Source organism: Toxorhynchites rutilus, chromosome 3, assembly GCF_029784135.1.
Source record: "Toxorhynchites rutilus septentrionalis strain SRP chromosome 3, ASM2978413v1, whole genome shotgun sequence".
In the NCBI taxonomy this organism is placed as follows: Eukaryota; Metazoa; Arthropoda; class Insecta; order Diptera; family Culicidae; genus Toxorhynchites; species Toxorhynchites rutilus.
In genome coordinates, this window is record NC_073746.1 from 156,369,876 (window position 1) to 156,388,813 (window position 18,938).

General features: G+C 38.3%; 2 protein-coding genes across 6 annotated transcripts; one reads left to right on the plus strand and one right to left on the minus strand.

The window, feature by feature from the left end:
- Positions 1-3,261: 3,261 nt before the first annotated feature.
- Positions 3,262-10,591, minus strand: LOC129778944 (ATP-dependent RNA helicase vasa). Of its 5 annotated transcripts, none has more exons than XM_055786133.1 (5): positions 10,426-10,591; positions 5,624-5,686; positions 5,380-5,479; positions 4,517-5,316; positions 3,262-4,459 (listed from the first exon to the last, which is right to left on the minus strand). In XM_055786133.1, the coding sequence occupies exons 2-5, from the start codon at positions 5,642-5,644 to the stop codon at positions 3,452-3,454; spliced, it is 1,929 nt and encodes a 642-aa protein (XP_055642108.1). In that variant the 5' UTR covers positions 5,645-5,686; positions 10,426-10,591; the 3' UTR covers positions 3,262-3,451. The 5 variants fall into 5 exon arrangements, with proteins under 5 accessions (XP_055642108.1, XP_055642113.1, XP_055642109.1 ...); XM_055786138.1 differs by lacking the exon at positions 10,426-10,591 and adding an exon at positions 9,896-9,914; XM_055786134.1 differs by lacking the exon at positions 10,426-10,591 and adding an exon at positions 5,997-6,138.
- A 6,247-nt stretch (positions 10,592-16,838) lies between these two features.
- Positions 16,839-18,086, plus strand: LOC129778945 (probable ribosome production factor 1). The gene has a single exon (XM_055786139.1). The coding sequence runs from the start codon at positions 16,922-16,924 to the stop codon at positions 18,020-18,022; it is 1,101 nt and encodes a 366-aa protein (XP_055642114.1). The 5' UTR covers positions 16,839-16,921; the 3' UTR covers positions 18,023-18,086.
- Positions 18,087-18,938: the final 852 nt, after the last annotated feature.

Here is an 18,938-nt window from a genome sequence, read left to right on the forward strand (position 1 = left end):
TCTGATTTGGCACCCTTAATGAAAGACGTAGTTCTACTTAAAAAAAACCATTCGATTGAACCTCCTAGAGAAAAAAATGCAGGTTTTTATGCAAATGTTTCAACAATATTATAAAATGTATTAGGTGTAGATGTAGGTGTTTATAAGTTTCTTCGGTTTTACAACAGATGGCGTAACTTGATTATTAATCCAGTGAAAAGCAATGGAAATGATCCGAAAGATAGGACATTGGGTGCCGTATGAATTGAAGCCACGAGGCGTCAAACGCCGTTTTTTCACGTGCGAACTGCTCCAACGGCATAAAAGAAAGGGTTTTTTTTGCATCGAATCTTTACTGGCGATGAAAAGTGGATCCAGTACGACAATCCTAAACGTCGGACAACGAATGGATGCCCCAGCCATGCATCAACATCGACGACCGCGTGGAATATTCACGGCCAGAAGGTTGTGCTGTCTATTTGGTGGGACAAGCTAGGTGTGGTGTTCAATGAGCTGCTAAAACCGAATTAAACCCTTACGGGGGACCTCTACCGACGACAATTGATGCGCTTGAGCCGTGCACGAGCAATGACACGATAAAGTTATTTTGCAGCACAACAATGCTCGGCCGCATGTCGCGAAACTGGTCAAAACATACTTGGAAACGCTGAAATGGGAGGTCCTATCCCACCCGCCGCATTCTCCAGACATTGCTCCGTCCGATTACTACCTGGTAGCACTTCTCCAATTTTGATGAAGTCAAAAATTGGTTCAATTTTTGGTTAGCCGACAAACCGACCGATTATTTCCGCAAAGGGATCCGTGAATCACCAGAAAGATGGGAAAAAGCTTTGACTAGCGATGGACAATACTTTGAATATTAAGTTTGTAACCATTTTTGCAGAATAAAGTATTAATTTTTGTAAGAAAAAAATCCAAGAAACTTACCGGTACTCCCATTAGTAGTTGTTTAACTTTCATAAAATAATACACCAACCATCCAATTCCGACCAAACTATCGGCTTAGAAAAAGTCTGCAGTGTGCGGGGACTCTCGGATTTATTTCAAAAGACCCACACCGTTACAGTTATCGTTCGAAAATAAAAATCAGCTTTCATACATCGTTCGAAAATCAATAATTACCAGTATTATGTGCTGCAAGATAAATTTACATTTGAATCACATTCTTTGTAGAGTCCAAACATACCTTTCATGATAGCGTCTGATAGCAACCTTGTGATTGTCGCCAGACCAGTTTCTATGGTTTACAACCAATCTCTGCGCGAGGGTATTTTTCCCGAGACTTGGAAGCTTGCATCGATAACTCCAGTCCACAAGAAAGGCAGCTTTCACGATGTCGAAAACAATCGCCCGATATCGATTTTAAACTGCCTAGCAAAAGTGCTCGAGAGTCTAGTTCATGGTGCACTATGTCCGATTGTACAGCCTGTGATTTCAGAGTTCCAACACGGCTTCGTTAAAAAACGCGCAACCACCACGAACCTTATGGCATACACTCACATGCTAATCAACAAAATCGAGAAGCGGCAACAAGTTGATGCTGTTTACGTCGATTTCTCCAAAGCTTTTGACAAAGTACCCCACGACCTTGCTATTCTGAAAATGGATCGACTTGGTTTACCATCCTGGATCATAAACCTGCTAACCTCATACTTATCATCCCGCAAAGCTTTTGTCAAGGTCCACGGTACTAGATCCAACGAATTTACGATTCCATCTGGTGTGCCACAAGGAAGCATTCTTAGTCCTCTGATTTTTGTATTATTCGTTAACGATCTGTGCGAAAGGTTATGTTCGGAGAAAATTTTATATGCGGATGATTTGAAAATTTACCGAGTAATACATTCAAATTTAGACTGCTGCATACTGCAAGCTGACATTGAGCGATTAACGGTTTGGTGCCAGGAAAATGGAATGCATGTAAACGCTGAAAAATGCAAGGCCATCACATTTACGCGCTCTCGCTCCCCTATTGTACACGGATACATGTTGAATCTCTCGCCACTGCAGAGAGTCAATAGAATCAAAGATCTGGGAGTTCTTCTTGACAGCAAGCTGCGTTTCCATGAGCACGTCTCGGTCACAATTTCAAGAGCAAATGCGATGGTTGGATTTTTGAGACGCAACACAGCTCATTTCGATGACGTCTACGCTCTGAAGTCGTTGTACTGTGCTTTTGTTCGCAGCGTCTTGGAATACGCAGTACAAGTATGGGCCCCATATCACGCTGTACATATCCAGCGCATCGAACGTGTTCAGAAACGCTTCGTAAGGTATGCTCTACGTGGCCTGCCCTGGAATGATCCAACCAACCTACCACCCTATGAACAGCGCTGTGCACTTATTGGAATGCAAACCCTGGAAAGCCGACGATTCATGCTACAGAGAACTTTTATTTTCGATGTATTGACAGACAAAATTGACTGCAGCTATCTACTTCGAAACGTTAGCCTACACGCACCATCCCGACAGCTACGCCACCATCGAGTCCTGGCGATGCCTAATCACCGTACCATATATGGGCAAAATAATCCATTAGACGCTTGCTGCCGCGTCTTTAACGAGGTATCTGAACTGTTCGATTTTAATATTAGTAGGTTAATCTATAAGAATAGAATTAAGTCCCTATAAGCAGTCTGTACAACCATTAGGTCGAAGACGTTTGACATTAAATAAATTACGTCTAGCTATGCGAACAAATGTTCATTGAAACGATTGATTATCCGCATAAATAGACGCAAGCGTTTTCCAAATGGGAAAAAAATATGTTTTAATCCGCAAAATCTCCTAGGCCCTCTTTTGGCCGATAATATCCTTCAACTGGATAGATTGGAAATACAAATTTCCAATTTGTATACCACGCCTTAGAAGTACGTATGCACGGTTTTTTGAAACACTTTAAAAATCTAGCTCATGAAAAAATGCGTTCGAAGAACAGTTCTTTTATGAACAAACTGCAACGTACTTCTGCGTATGCTTGATTCCAAATAAATCATTAACTGTGGCAAATTAGACTTCTACCAATGAGGTGAAAATCGATTTTCGCCTCAGCGTGAAATTACACTATGACATTTGGTTAAATTCTTCTATACTGATATGAAGCTATTTTTCTATCAATCCTCTTGAACGCTAAATCTCTAAGCAAATAAACCGTCCACTATGAATAATCTGCGAAAACATAATTGATTCTTGTTATAATATATCAGAATTAGAAACAACCTTCTTCATTGCACATTATGGTTGATAAATAAAACAACAAAATCATTATTGTACGTTTATGGTCATATTTCCATGAAATTTTCCTGACCTACCTAATCAAAAAAAAGTTACATTCTTCAAAATGTATGTAGAACAAAAAATACTCATTCGCAAATTCAGAGTTCAAGTTGCGTAAAAAATAACGTGCTTTGCATTTTATCATTTGTTAATATTATTGTCACTCTTGTGATATTTAACCCCATTCCTCCTCAGGTTCTAGCTGTTTAGGCTGTGCGTCGAAACGTGATCCCTCGGTGTCCCGATTACGGATATCTCGGGCGCCGAATTGACTTGCACCACCGAATGAACCTCCGTCACTTGACAAGCCTTGCAAGAAGTCGGGAACATTCTGTTCTGCCTGTGTCAAAATTTTCACCAAATCTGCTCCGATAGCCGCATCATTCTCAGGATCGTAGAAGCTGGTTGCTCGCCCTTTATTTCCAACACGCCCAGTCCGTCCAATACGGTGAACATAATCGTCGATACTCTTGGGCAGGTCATAATTAATGACATGTGAGACGTTTTTGATGTCTAAACCGCGAGCAGCAACCGAAGTGGCGATCAATATATACATTTGTCCACTCTTGAAATCCCGCAGAGCTTCCTCTCGCTCGCGTTGTAGCCGATCACCGTGTATTGATGTGGTAGGAAATTTTGTTTCAGACAGCAGAGATGCCAGATAATCAGCATTGCGTTTAGTTTCAACAAAGACTAACGTGCCTTTTGGGTCACCGGATTCGAGAATTTCTTCGAGCTTTTTACGTTTTTGGAACTTTGCAACCTGATAGATAGATTGCTCCACATCGGTACTGGCCCCGCCAACAATTCCAACGGCAACGAAAATGTAATTGCTCAAAAACTGGCCAGCAAGTTCTTGAATTTCCGGCGGAAATGTTGCAGAAAACATCAAAGTCTGACGAGAGTTTTTCGGCTGCATTGTTTCATGGTTCATCACTTTCTCCACCGATGGCATAAATCCCATGTCCAACATGCGATCTGCCTCGTCGAGTACGACGAATTTGACTCTATCAAAACTGATCGCTTGTTTATCGACGAAATCCAGCAAACGACCTGGTGTCGCAACTAGGATGTGGCAGCCGTTGTTCAAATTGTCCATCTGATGACGAGTCGCAGTACCCCCATAAGCAACGCACACCTTGAGAATCGTTCCCAAAGCAAATTTTCGTGCTTCTTGGAAAATCTGTAAACGAAAATATTATTATATATTATATGAATTTCTTGAAAACGATGTATTTACTTGTAACGCCAATTCACGGGTTGGGACGATGATTACCACAAACGGATTTCCCGGTTTCATGTCATCGTTGTTATTCAGAAGCGTGTTAATTATTGGGAGTAGAAAAGCAGCCGTTTTACCAGAACCAGTCTGAGCACAGGCCATCAAATCGCGTTGGTCCATGATAATCGGAATGGCATATTTTTGAATTGGTGTTGGCTTAGTATAATTTGATCTGCGTACATTATTCAAAAGATATTCACGTAGCCCGGATTTGTCAAACGAGATGATTGGATCAGGTGGGTTCTCCCCAGTTACGTTCACTCTGATATCGTCAAACTTGTCAAAATTTATTCCTGAGCTAATCCCCGATCCGAATATTTCATTCTCATCCTCAGTGGGTGCCGGTGGAATGTACAACTCCCTGGCTTTCTCAGTCTTTACATTTTCATCGCCTCCGTTTTCATAATTATTGCCATCTTCTGTATCACGAAAACGATTTCCTCTATCACCTCCTCTGCGGTTAAATCCGCCATCTTCACCGTTATCATCTCCGCCGTAATCGCGACCTCCACCGCGACCACCGCGTCCTCCTCGTCCACCGCGACCACGGCCCCTGAAGCTTCCTCGGTCGCCTCCATAGCCTTCGTTTCCGTTTTCATCGCCGTTGCCATTTGAGTCACCATTTTCATAATTCCGTCTGTTACCGTTTTCGTAGTTCCGCCTATCATTGTTTTCGTAATTTCGACCACCGCCGCCACCATCACCATCTCGACCACCCCGTCCGCCACGACCTCCTCGTCCTCCACGCCCTCCCCGCCCTACCAAGAAATTTATAGGATTAATTCATTGCGTATAATTATTCTTTCATACAGTTTACAAACCTCTAAAACCACCTCGCCTATTTTCCGAATAACCACTATCTTGCTGATTATCATCCCCTTCACCATAATTTGTGTGGCCGAAGGACTTTCCGGCTTCCTCCTAAAATGACATACAATGATTAAAGAAAGAAACAAAATTCTTGTAAAACAAATGAAATGCAGAACTCGTCTCCTTTCTTTCATGTCGAGAGAAAAGATCTGCTGAATATGCAGAACGGAAAATTATTACAACTGAACTACTCACATTTTCTTCCCATTCGCTCATGTTGTTGCTAACGTACTGAGAAGAAGTAATCAGATATGTCCGCTGCAGAAACGAATAGATGGAAAATAGTACATATGATTAAAAATTAATCACCGTTAAGAAATAAGTTAAAAAGAAAAGAAAGTGAGATATCAATTATTTCGAAACGAGAAAAACTGACCAAACAGCAGAGAAACAGTAGAAACTACGCTACTCCATTGCATTAATTGTTTGCGGATGAGTGACAACTTAGCTTGCGAGTGATCGCGCGCCGCACGAAAATGCCTTGACTCAATCTCTTCGCCGCTATTTCCATAGTTTTGCTTCCCTCGCCCATGTGCAGTCAATCCATAGATATGCTACTCGTGCTCACCTGAACTAAACTCGCAGTTTGGTGCTTTATCTAACAGCTACCAGTAAACCACCACATAAATTTTCTTACCGAATACTAACCGGCAACACAAAGTAGTACTGACTTCGCACACTGAAGTTGGTACAAGCTATACAGAGTATTGTGCAAGACAGAGTACTCTACAGCATTGCGCTGATGAAAGGGAAATATAAACATATCGACCGGTTGTTGTTTCCAGTCATTTGACGTTTGGTTTCTTATAGTAGATTTCATTATGAACTCAATCCGTCTGCAAAAGACAGTGGGACCTACGAGTTATTGTTTAACAAACTTCAGAATATTTCAATGAAAATTTATATTTTGAAGATTGTTAACACTAATCAAAGAAATATATTTCAATATACTTTAGCTTCAATCCTACAGAAAACAAATATTGCGAAAGAAAACCACAATTATTGAAATTCTTAACATCCCGAGCTTACATTTGAAAAATTTTCGTTTTTACTATTGCTAATTTATTTATCTACTAGCAGACCCGTCAAACTTCGTCCCGCGTCCCGTCCCAGAATGGATTTTTTTGTTGTGAATGCTTTCAAACATACACGTTTTCTTAAGAACGTTCAACGTTCTAATTACAATTTCCTTTTACTACAAGTTTTCTAGTGCTTCAACCAAAACTCGTCATTCTCGTTCTCGTATAATATTCACAATACTCGTTCATGATTCTTCTAGCACTCGCAAACAGCATATTTTACCGTTTCATGAAATACATGTTTGATATAAAAATAAAATAAAATAAAGACAGCTCAAATCGGACGATTCCTTTCTCGAGTTTTGCACTTACCAACACATCTGGCGATCCACTTTTATTTATATAGACAACAAACATCAAATGGACTAACAACGCTTATAACGATGTAATTGTAGAACATATGGGAATTCAATTTTCCGCATTTTTCCATTTTCCTTCAGTGTTTTTCGAAAATTTTCATTTGTCATGTTTGGTTCGAATATGGTTCATTGAAATATGTGGATATTTTTATGGGACCCCCCTTCCCCTTCCAGAGAAGAGAGGGGTGACATACCATCATAGGAATATTTATTGTACTGTAAAATCCTCACATTCCAATTTTGGTTCCATTTGTTTGATTAGTTCCCGAGATATGCAAAAATTTGAATTTCATTTGTATGGCATCTCCTTTCCCCTATCGAGAGGGGGAGTAGTGTCGAACCACCATAGAAACATTTACTGTCCTCTAAAATCCTCACATGGGAAATCATAAATTTGTGTTTCATTTGTATGGTAGCCCACCTTTAGAGAGCAGGTAGGAGTCTCGAAATACCATAAAACCGTTTCGTGCTTCCTAAAACCTCCACATGCCAAATTTGGTTCCGTTTTATTGATTAGTTCGTTAGAACTAACTTTATGCAGAACTCAATAAAGTTCTGCATAAATTTGTGTTTCATTTGTATGGCAGCCCTCTCTTAAAAAGAGGATCCAAATTTGGATCCGTTTTATTGATTAGTTCTAGAGTTCTGCAACTTCAAGTTCTGTGACTTTTTTCAAAAAATTATTACTATTGAACTACTGGACCGATTCAGATGATCGACGTATCAAATTGAAGCCTACTAGCTAGCCTTTTAAAAAAAAATAACATCAAATTGACGCAAGAACTAAAGCCGCTTAACCACCAGAAGCGTCGTATGTTCGTGAATTGGACTGAGCAACAACTTCAAAATGATCCTGATTTTCATCGAAAAATCATCTTCAGTGATGAGGCTCATTTCAGGCTGAATGGCTCCGTCAATAAACAAAATATGCGTTATTGGTCAGGCATCAATCCACATTCACATAAAATAGAAACGTTAGTGCCATTTAAGAAGTAGAAGAAGTAGCCTATCTGGTTGCGTGATCGCTACTAAGCGAAAGATCGTGAGCTAAAAACTCAGGTCTCTCAATCGACCTTTATGTGTTCTAGCTACTACGTCCACACAACAATCATCTCTCTTGCTCACACACGCCTGCTGCTTGCAGCAAGAAACATCGGACTATTGATACTACATATTAAAAACACAACAATCAATTTTCCCGCTTTTGTACGATCCAATTCTGAACGATGGAACAATGGAAATACTCATACGCCAGAAAAGCGACATTGAGTAATTTACCACATTTTATCGATAAAATAAAATGTACACGAATAAATCCGGCTTTGTTACAGCTGAAGTGCTGATAAACTTGAATAGCATAAAAACAGATGAGATAAACAAAAACACACCACAACACCGCGAGAAAAAAAATCCAAGCTAGCCAATATTGGGTGTAATATTTGGACACAAATACCGTATCTGCAAGATGTCAGCACCACCGTACCAGCAGAATATTTGACGAATTTAAGAAATAATATTGATAAAAAGTTTAACAAAATGAAGGGATACGTGTAATATTACTCAAGAGAAACTTCAAGAATTTATTGTCAATACAACAAAATGTTCTATAACATTTGTTCGTCAGATTCAAAGTAGAATCTAGTTCAATAACGAAATTATAGGAAATGTATCTATAATCGTATCAAACAACATCAAAATTAAGTAACATTCAACAATTCATCCACTGCTGATATGCTTACCTCATTCAATGAGTAGAGAATCATTCCAAAGTGTGAACGATGAATTCAAAGGAATTTTGAATATTGATTTCACAGCAATGCAATGTAGTGGAGTTTTTGAGAAAAAGATATAAACGATCAAAAGATCCTTGCAAAATTCACTAAATGATAAAATCATCAATTCTATGACCAACATAAAAAATACGAGAAAACAAACATGTTCTGGGAGGATACAATTTTTAAGCTGTATGGAAGATGCTGTATTTAAGCTGTATAGTAGAATAAAATTGAATGTGTGAGTTTGCCTATAAAAATTGTGCTTTTGTTTTACCAAAAATCGCCACAAACTTTCCGTACAGCCCAAACGTGAGGTATCCTGACTTCATCCTGATTTTTATTTTCATTCTTCCTGTTTTTTGAAAATAATTGTTGGCAACCCTGCGTCTGACAGTTGCGCTAGCTTGTAGGCAAGACGCCTCTATATTAAACATTTATACAATCGCCCTGCCTGTAGGGTCCATAATCCGGAATTAATACACTATGTCTAAGGCAAGGAAAGTGAAGTGGAAGGTAAAACGTAATGTCAGAATTGCCGTTCGGACGTATCCCGTAAGTTTGAATTTATTTACATAGATGGTATCCAAACAACACTAAACATTGACTACAGTTTCGCCGGCACGGTTGATTGTCGTTATGAACCAGCACAAAAAAAACTAAGCTTCAAATTATGCGCCAGTGGCGGTACCACGATTAAAGCACTCCCTAAATCAAATTAGCCGAGCCAGCTGGCGGAAGCATATGCATAAAGGTTACTAGGTTACTATTTTCAACGACAACTGATTATTTATTATACTGCTTCAAATACCTTCGACGAAATCAAATGTAACCATACCAAAGTAATAACATAAACAAATCCAAACTTTTCATCTTGCCATTCCTCAAACGTCTTTTCTAAATAGTGTAAATTACGAGCCACCTGTTAACTCCACCATCTTGGTCTACACAACATCTATGAATCTTGACAGTCGAGGAAATTCATACCTGCGAGCGTTGGTACCTTGGTGGAAGAGACTTGGCAGATAGGGAGGGGGCAGAAGATTAGAGAAAACCCGAGAAGTATGATTAGAAACTGCAATATTGGAGCGGAAAATAAAATAGACAAATTCACTGAGATAGGCTAAACACAGCTGAGCTTTTTGAATCCCACTGGATGTTGGCATCATCTGAAGCTGTAATAGGATCCTGACCGCGTCTTTAATTCTTTCAGGTTACTTTTTTTCCCACAAGATTTGTATATATTTTTATACTCACATGGTAAGTCTATTTATAGTGTTCATTCGATAAAAAAAATATGTCAGCTGTTATTTTCATTTCAGATAAATTGAACATTAAACATAAAAGTTGCAGCGATGAACAGAACTTTCAGCTACATGTTTTCACTATTTAGATATTTTCACAAAAGAAAAGCAAGGTTGTATAGAAGAAAAAAAACACAAGTTCACGATATTGATGAACAAATATCCAGAATATCGGAATCGTTCAAGATATACGACGGCAACCTTCTTTCAATAGTAAAAAACACGTTTTCATTACGATCAAATTGAAAAAGAACCTACTATCATTCTAATCATTTCATATTTATAAAATTCTTATAATCAATCTAATAGTCTTTTGCACAATACATTCAGCGTAAAAACGCGCATAAATTTACAGAACAGCTAACCACGTTTTCACGACAGATAGGAGCAAGACAAAAGTGCGATTTGCGTTCTCTTTTCAAGATGGCTCCTTTAATGCAAGCCACAATTTCTTTCTCTAAAACTTCAATTTCCAGTACTTACAGAGAACGGAGTTAATTGTATCACAAGACACTATTGCAACGCTAAAACAATTCGACTTTTTTAAAAATCACCTTAACAGTAAAATTAAGAAAAGATTCACCAAAAACCGTAAAAAAATCATCCGAATCCAACAAGAGTTTTCACTAGAATGAATGAATGCAGCGGAAACATTCGTGTTCGACACAGAACTAAAATATTGGTACTATCCTACTACTGGGTCGTTTCACCCAAAATATCTATAGTTACAGGTGATGATTTTGACACGTGCTTGAAGACCATATATGTTCAGCAAGATTGAAATCGTATTTGACGAATCTACGTTAGATTTGCAACCAGATGGCAGCGATTAAAATAATGATGCTTTGTTTTATTTTTTGGTTTTATATAAGTAACATTTTCAACAAATATCAGAATTTTTCTCCATATATTTTCCGGTACTCAGTATTCATCGTAAAATCATCATTTTATATTGTTTCATTCATAACATATGGAGAATGGCTTGGAATAAGTGTTTTAATTTACATTTTTACTAGGCATTACATTAACGATGGATATCATATGTTTCACTTCAAATACTGCAGATCCTTCTCGTACCAGCATAGGATGAACGAGGGATAGGGACCGCACAAAAAATCGTTCAAAATTTCACCAGTAGCTTAAACAATTCGTGTTCGATACACAATTTGAAAAAAAAACTTTTTTTGTGCGATGGATAGGGACCGCATAAAAAAGTTTCCCCAAGACAATAACTCTAATCCACACCATCCACCTTTTTTTATCCCATTTATTTATTTAAAGCTCATTAGCATTTTAGCTGTAACAGAGCCGAATTTTAATCGAGTACATGTCACATGGTTATCATATCTATAATTAGCAAATTACACAGTTGCCGTTCGCCAGTATTCCTTCTATACCATTACATATGGTACATTCACACAGTAGCCATTTAGGCGTAAGAGTATTCTTTCTGTTCTTCCATTATCCAGTGGGACCACCGGACAGCGGAGACAGTTGATTGATCATTGTTGAGTTATTTATAGAACAGCAGCCCGATGTGTCATGCAGAGCAGAGTAGTTGTCCACCGTTTGATTTCCTTTTGTTTTCATGCTGTGCGATGGAACCAGGGATGCCAAATTTGAAGACATGGCTTCATTTTGAAGACATTTGACTTATTGTGAAGACATTTGATTTTGTAAAGACATTTTGGAGACATTATGGAATATGTGAAGACATTTTAGTATCATAACGTATGTGAATTTTTTAGAGATATTCACTTCTATTCCGGTGCACGATCGGCGATTGGATTTCACAGTCCGATCGAAATCGACTTTTCATTCTGCCACCCGAACGAGATCGACTTCTAGATTCTACAATTCGTCCAAGATTCAAACCCAATCGACATGCGCAAAAGTGGCAACATAGCCATTGTAGTGGCAAGGTTCACTCGGTAAAAAGGATAAAACCGCTGGTAGGATTCTCAGTTCTCAACTCAATATATGAGTGTCAATTGAATAGGGTAGCTATACATCGACGAATAAAGGCCGTCTTATTTTTGAAGTTGAACTGTAAATACGTTTTTTTAAATAGCTCTAAGAAAGAGTCTTTTTAAACTGTTTCCTTGGTATATTACAGCCTTGACTTGACAAAGGATTTCAGTGAATCCATATCACCTTTATATGTTTGCGAGCGCAACCCATGTAACGTCATTGATAATTGAATCTTTCAGACATTCGTGAATATGTTGTGAAGGCATAGATTCTCGCTAGCGCCGAGGCAAAGATCATTAATGGCTTCAGGGGAGGTGTTTATATCTCCAAGCAGTGATTATCGATTGTATCGGACGAAAAGATGAATGTTGTTTATTGTTTTTCTTCTATATTTTCTTCCAGATGCGGGGATGTTACCCGTTTCCTGGAGTTCAAAGGAGCACTAGCGGGAAAGGCCACCGGTGAGATTGAAAAATTATGTAAATTACTTATGAAATAATTTTTTTTTATCCCATTTATTTATTTAAAGCTCATTAGCATTTTAGCTGTAACAGAGCCGAATTTTAATCGTGTACATGTCACATGGTTATCATATCTACAATTAGCACATTACACAGTTGCCGTTCGCCAGTATTCCTTCTATACCATTACATATGGTACATTCACCCAGTAGCCATTTAGGCGTAAGAGTATTCTTTCCGTTCTTCCATTATCCAGTTGGACCACCGGACAGCGGAGACAGTTGATTGATCATTGTTGAGTTATTTATAGAACAGCAGCCCGATGTGTCTTGCAGAGCAGAGCAGTGGTATGGATGAATCGATCTTATTTCGACCGTGGATCGATCTCCATCGCTGATGGTTGTTGCGTGGACGTAGCTATTCTGTAACTACACAAAGATGGTCAATGAGGGTCCTGAGTTTTGAACTCACGATCGATCGCTTACTAAGCGAACGCGCAACCAATGTGGCTACGGAGATCCCCACACTTATGAAATAATATGCGATACGAATTGAGATTAACCGCCCGGTGGAAACCGATGGCGGCCGAATATTTTCCGTTTAGGCCAAGTTGAATTTTGATGACAACGTCGAGTTTCGACTGAGATACATTTTCGCGATGGATGTTTACGAAGATACCGACCCGAAGGGAGTGGAAGCAAACAATACAAACTATATCGCCATGGAGGGTAACATTGGTTGTTTGATGAATGAAGCCGGCTTGGTAATGGCAATTATGGACTTCACCAAATTGAACGGAGGCAACCAGGAAAACTTTCTAGATATGGACGGTAATGTGAAGGAAGAGCAAGTATTAGCGTTCCAAAGCGTTCCAAATTTTAACCTCAGATCAAAACGTAAAACCGATTTTGGTGAATGTAAACTGTGCCACCATTACTAACGGAATTGGTAATGCTTCCAAAACGATCGGTCTCAAAGTACTTGTTGTACGACTGGAGGTTCTAGCGTGGAGGCAGCTCAGAAAATATTGAAGGAATCAGGGCTGAATTGACTCCGCTCAGGACTTTGACGAGACAAAAGGCTGTCAAATTATAAGAAATAGTCAAGTTAGGGTGACAAATACATATTCAAAGTATTGGAATAACACCAAGCGATAATTTTCTTTTATATTTCAATAATTTAAAACAGCATTCACCATCTTAATATGATAGGGAGTAAAATGCTTCACGAATACGAATTATTTTGACGTTTGTTTCGCGTCAAGTCAATGTTGCTACTTTTGCATATGTCGATTTGATTTGAACCTTGGATGGATTTTAGAATACACAAGTCGATCACGTTCGGGTTACAGAATGCAACATTGTGCTAATTTCAAACCCGATCGTGAACCGGAATAAGGTTGATTGAGAGTTTACTTGACTGTTGGATTCTGAAGTCATTTCAGCTTCCTATTTGAATCGTTGCTTTTTATGAGGGGTGATTGAATTCATGGAAAACCTCACTGATCAACGCAAATAATGAATAAATCGAATTGTAAGCCGGTAAGAAGCTGTCTATTACTTACATTGAAAATCCATTACTTGATTTAATAATACATGTCTTGACATATTTATCTGTCAACAAAAAATGAGACTTCGACATGATTGTGAAGACATTTGAAAAAAGTCACAGGAGGGTTGTGTCCGAGACACGACCGCATACGTAGGATTCCGTTAGAACTCCACCGAGTTTATCGAGTGATGATGACAGAAGGATGGTAAATAGACGTTGGATGGTGCGTATCAGATAAAAGATACCGAAGTGGAACGAGATATGATGTGATCCTAGACGAGATGCCTCCTATGTTATGTATGGATGAAATAAAGAGAAAAAAAACTCACTAATGTAATATAAGATAATTACCAACACCGAACACAATTATCACTTTTTTCTCATCAGTAAAAACATGTTACTTTAATATAGATAAAACATATTTGAAATGGAAAAGGTAATTTTCTTTTATATCTTTTATTTTCTGAGTGTTTATTCAACCCAATGCGAATTTTAGTTGGACTGACAGTGTCAACTTTCCTTGGGTGAAAATGAACACAACATAACAGACAGCTTAAACCAAACGCACCTTTGTTTTTATTTATGAAAATTGAAATACAACGTTTCATATATCAAGTCATTTTTAACACAACTGATACCATGTACAATTTTACACTTACACTTGTGCAAAATTTTCCACAATACACGATCGGTCATTGATATGAAATTTCACGAAGCAACCAACATTAAAGTTTATTTTTAAATTTTATTTAAATTTTATTTGCTAGAATTAATCGTATTACTCATCTTACTTGCAATATAAAAATGCCCCCGAATTACATATATTTGGAACAAAAGCATCCCCTACTTTCATGTATTTGCAATGCGGATTTCCCCCAGGCAAATCGGTTTTGATGTCTCTGTTAGGGAATACATTTTGGTAGGAACAAAAGCACCCCCTACTTTCATGCATTTGCAATGTCGATTTTCCCCAGCAGCTTAATTTCGATGTCTCTGTTAGGGAACACATTTCGGTAGGAACAAAAGCTCCCCCTACTTTCATGCATTTGCAATGTCGATTTCCCCCAGGCTTGATTTTGATGTCTCTGTTAGAGACCCGCCGCATTTGTCATCAATTTCAACCAATCAGAAGTGGGTATTTCCGTTAGGATGGGGGCTGAGATTTTCCAATTGTTCGATAGTTAGTTTCATGACATATATTATTTTCTTCAATATAAAAAATTGTTATGGAGTACCGAGATCGATTGACGCAAAAATTTCATCAATCCATCATGAAATGACTGAGCAATTAGCTTTTGAAATTGGACAACTTTCACGTTGTGCTCGATTTTGGATTTTCAATATGTTCCCGAAAGACGTAATCCTACGTCAAAATCACCTGGCATCCCTGGATGGAACAGCTCGCCTTTTCGGTTGCGGGTTGCTGTGTTGTGCTTTTAGTTGCATGTCGAAACTTGTTGCTATAAAAAATTATGTCATGCGCAACATAGTGCATTTGATGGAAGGATGGGAAAGATTTGAGATGTGGATAATTTAGAGATAAATATGCTCTTTTCGCTCTGTCGGTTGCGAACAACTTACGCTTCGAAATAAATTTTATCGTAATGGTCCGGGAACGAGAAAGCGTTAAATCTGGACGTCAATTATTATTAAAATTGAAAAATAAAAAGCATGTTTTTTTTACGCCGACCAGAAAATCAACTCTTTTATTTATTGGAAAAAACTCCTACTTATACGTGAAAACAAACTAAATAAGCATACGACTGGTAATTGGCAGGCACAATACCTATGTAGTTCGATGAAAGGCATATCAAACATTGAAAAAAACTAAATGGACGATGACTTCGTCAAATATGCTCCTTTTCATATACCGTACAAAAAATCACACAAGAATAGAAATTCGCACATAAAAGAATTGTACAAAAAAAGATTTGTCTGTACGCCATAATTTTCGGATCAGCTGTTGATTGGTCAATTCTAAAAGGTTGCCAATATTATTTGAAAATACGCTTCTACATAGCGTGCTCATGGATGAAGCATTACAGTAAAGTACAATTTGTTGCAAAATATGCAATTTTGCTTTACAGCATCCAAATATTCATAGAATATAAAAAAAAATCATAGAATATATTATACGGAAAACATATGTTACTGATATAGAAAAATAATCTTCCGAAACCATATCTCATTTGGAAACTTGACATCTCGAGTGGTTTGGCAATTCTGTTGTTCGCGCTTGGACGAGGAAGAAGAGTAAGAAACCATGACAACTGGTTTCTTACTCTTCTTAGGCATATAATGCCTCTTACGATTCTTAGGCATATAATGCCTCTAATACTTATGACAGACATACAGCTGTACTACCGTTGTACTTCGAAAATTGTATGTCTGTCACCATGTACAGCGCTAGAACCATGCAAGCAACTCGGTATAATCGCTGTACCTGTACCGACCTATTTTACCGCTGTACATGGCTACAGTTGTACTGTGCGCAGCGCCAGTGGTGGGTTAGTGGTGGGTAGCATGAACAAACTGAATCAAAACACTTGGTAAACATTATTTTCATTGACTTTCTCTTGAGTTAATAATTCAGATTGGAAATTTGTTTATTGTGTTTGATGGTTCAGACGCTGAATAAAAAAACTTTTTCATTGAAACATGTGGTGAAAATTGGTCGAATTCTTGATTGTCAGTTTGGCTTGCGGTGCAATGTACAACCAAAGTATGTCTGTCATGCTACGATGGTACCTGTACAACGCTGTACACGGACAACGCTAGTACAGTTAGAAGCAAATCACTGTATACAGAAAATGACAACAAAAATGACTCGGTAAATTTGGTTCGCTGATTCAAGGGCAACTTTTCATAGCAAAACCCTGCTGCTGTTTGACATTTCATTTATATCGCGGCTTAAAACAAAACAACGTGGTTCGAGTGTTCTGCATAGCTGGAGTATTATCGAAATAATAAATATCTGTGATTTAGATTTACTAAATATGTCCAGCGACGACAGTGGTTCTGATATGGAAACTCCACCTCCAAAGCAAAATGAATCAAAGAAGAAAAAGCGTTTACAAGATTATCTTGATGAGAAAGTGATTCGTGATGCTACGGAACGAGCCGAAGATGCGCTAAGGAAACGCCGCAAAAGAGGTTTAACTGAGGACCAGGAAGAGGCAGAAGAAGTCAGCTATCCAGTTATCAACCCAATCAATTTAATTAAGAATAAAGAAATCAGGGCCAGAAAATTCAAGCGTTTGCAAGGCTCTAAAAAGAAGGAGGAAAAATTGGCAAGAAAAGCTCGTAAGTTGGAAGACGGGCCGAAATCCAAAGGCCATACAATCGAGAGTTTGAGAGAACAGGATCAGACGTCAATTGCCAATATTGCCGAAGATGACCATGAAGAGGTTGCAAAAGATTTAGAGATTGATGAATTTAATGATTACTACAAGAAATCCTATGAGCCGAAGGTGCTAATTACTTACAGCGCTACTCCCCACTCTAGAACAAGGAAATTTGGTACAGAGCTGGAAAAAATAGTACCAAATTCTGTGGTACATGCAAGAAACAAAGCTAAGTTGAAAAATGTTTGCCAGAGTGCCATTCGAGAGGAATTTACGGATATTGTTGTGATCAACGAAAATAACAAGAAGCCAGAAGGTTTGCTCGTGATTCATCTGCCTGAAGGTCCTACAGCCCATTTCAAACTGAGTAATTTCAAATCGCTAAAAGATCTCAAGAAGCGCCCAACAAACATTACAACACACAGACCGGAGGTCATACTGACGAACTTCAGTACTCGGTTGGGTTTAACCATAGGCCGGATGCTTGGGGCGCTTTTCCACTACGAACCGGAATTTCAAGGTCGCCGCGTGGCAACATTCCACAACCAGCGTGATTATATATTCTTCCGCCATCACATATACGAGTTCGATAAGAATGGCAAAAGGGTGAAGCTGCGTGAGTTGGGTCCTCGTTTCACGCTGAAATTACGCTCGCTACAGCAGGGTCTGTTCGACAGCAAATGTGGAGATTACGAGTGGATGATCACCAACAAGCGCCACATGATGGAGGGCAGGAGGCGATTCTTTTTGTAAGCGATAGTGTTTAGTAAATTTAGACCTGTATGAAGTTGATGTGGTGAGTTCAGGTAATAAAACAAAAAAAAAATCATTGTGTTTTTCTTGATATAGTCCTAAAGCCAAAATTATTTAGCTTGACGCGGCTACGCTTTCTGCTTTCTCTTGGCAGTTGAAAGTCATCTTCTGATATCGGACCGAACTGTATATTATTGTATGCGTATATATCACTACTGTATGCACTCAACGTATAACATAGACCTCGAATTTCCGCCGGTTCTGGTAGTTTTCTCTCAGGATACTGGTCAAATTTGCATTCGTCATTGAAGAATTTCTTGGGCTGAATATACAATTTGAATATATGCAAAATAATCACCACTACTCTCAATCAGAACTGATCTGAATTGGATACGATTTTTTAATGAAATTACTCATATTTTACTGAAAGCTCCCAACAAATTAATTGTGGTAAAAATCCAACAACGCCCCGTGGATAAAATAAAGAGTATAATAGAGGGATTATTTTTCCCCTGTTGGGTGGGAACCAGGGTTGTCATAATAAAATCTGTCTTTTGGGCTCAACACATCTAATTTATATTTTATCTATCTTAAATTCATAAGCACAATTTTGAAGCAAAAACTTAGCTTTAGTATCATTGATAGACATAGTCATTATGAATTTGACGATGTTGATGGCATTCACGTAGGAATTCGCATTCACTGCGTTTCAGTAGGAAAAAGGTAAACAGTGTTATTTATTTATTGTAAAGCTAGCCAACAGACTTTTGTGTCAATTTGCCTTAGATTGAACATGAGAAAGCAGAACTACACTACAGCCATAACTAATATTAGATCGTTATTTTGAAAAATCTGTAAGAAAACAAAAAAAACTATTGTAACTACAGATTCTTGGTTCCAAAAAGTCTGAAAAATC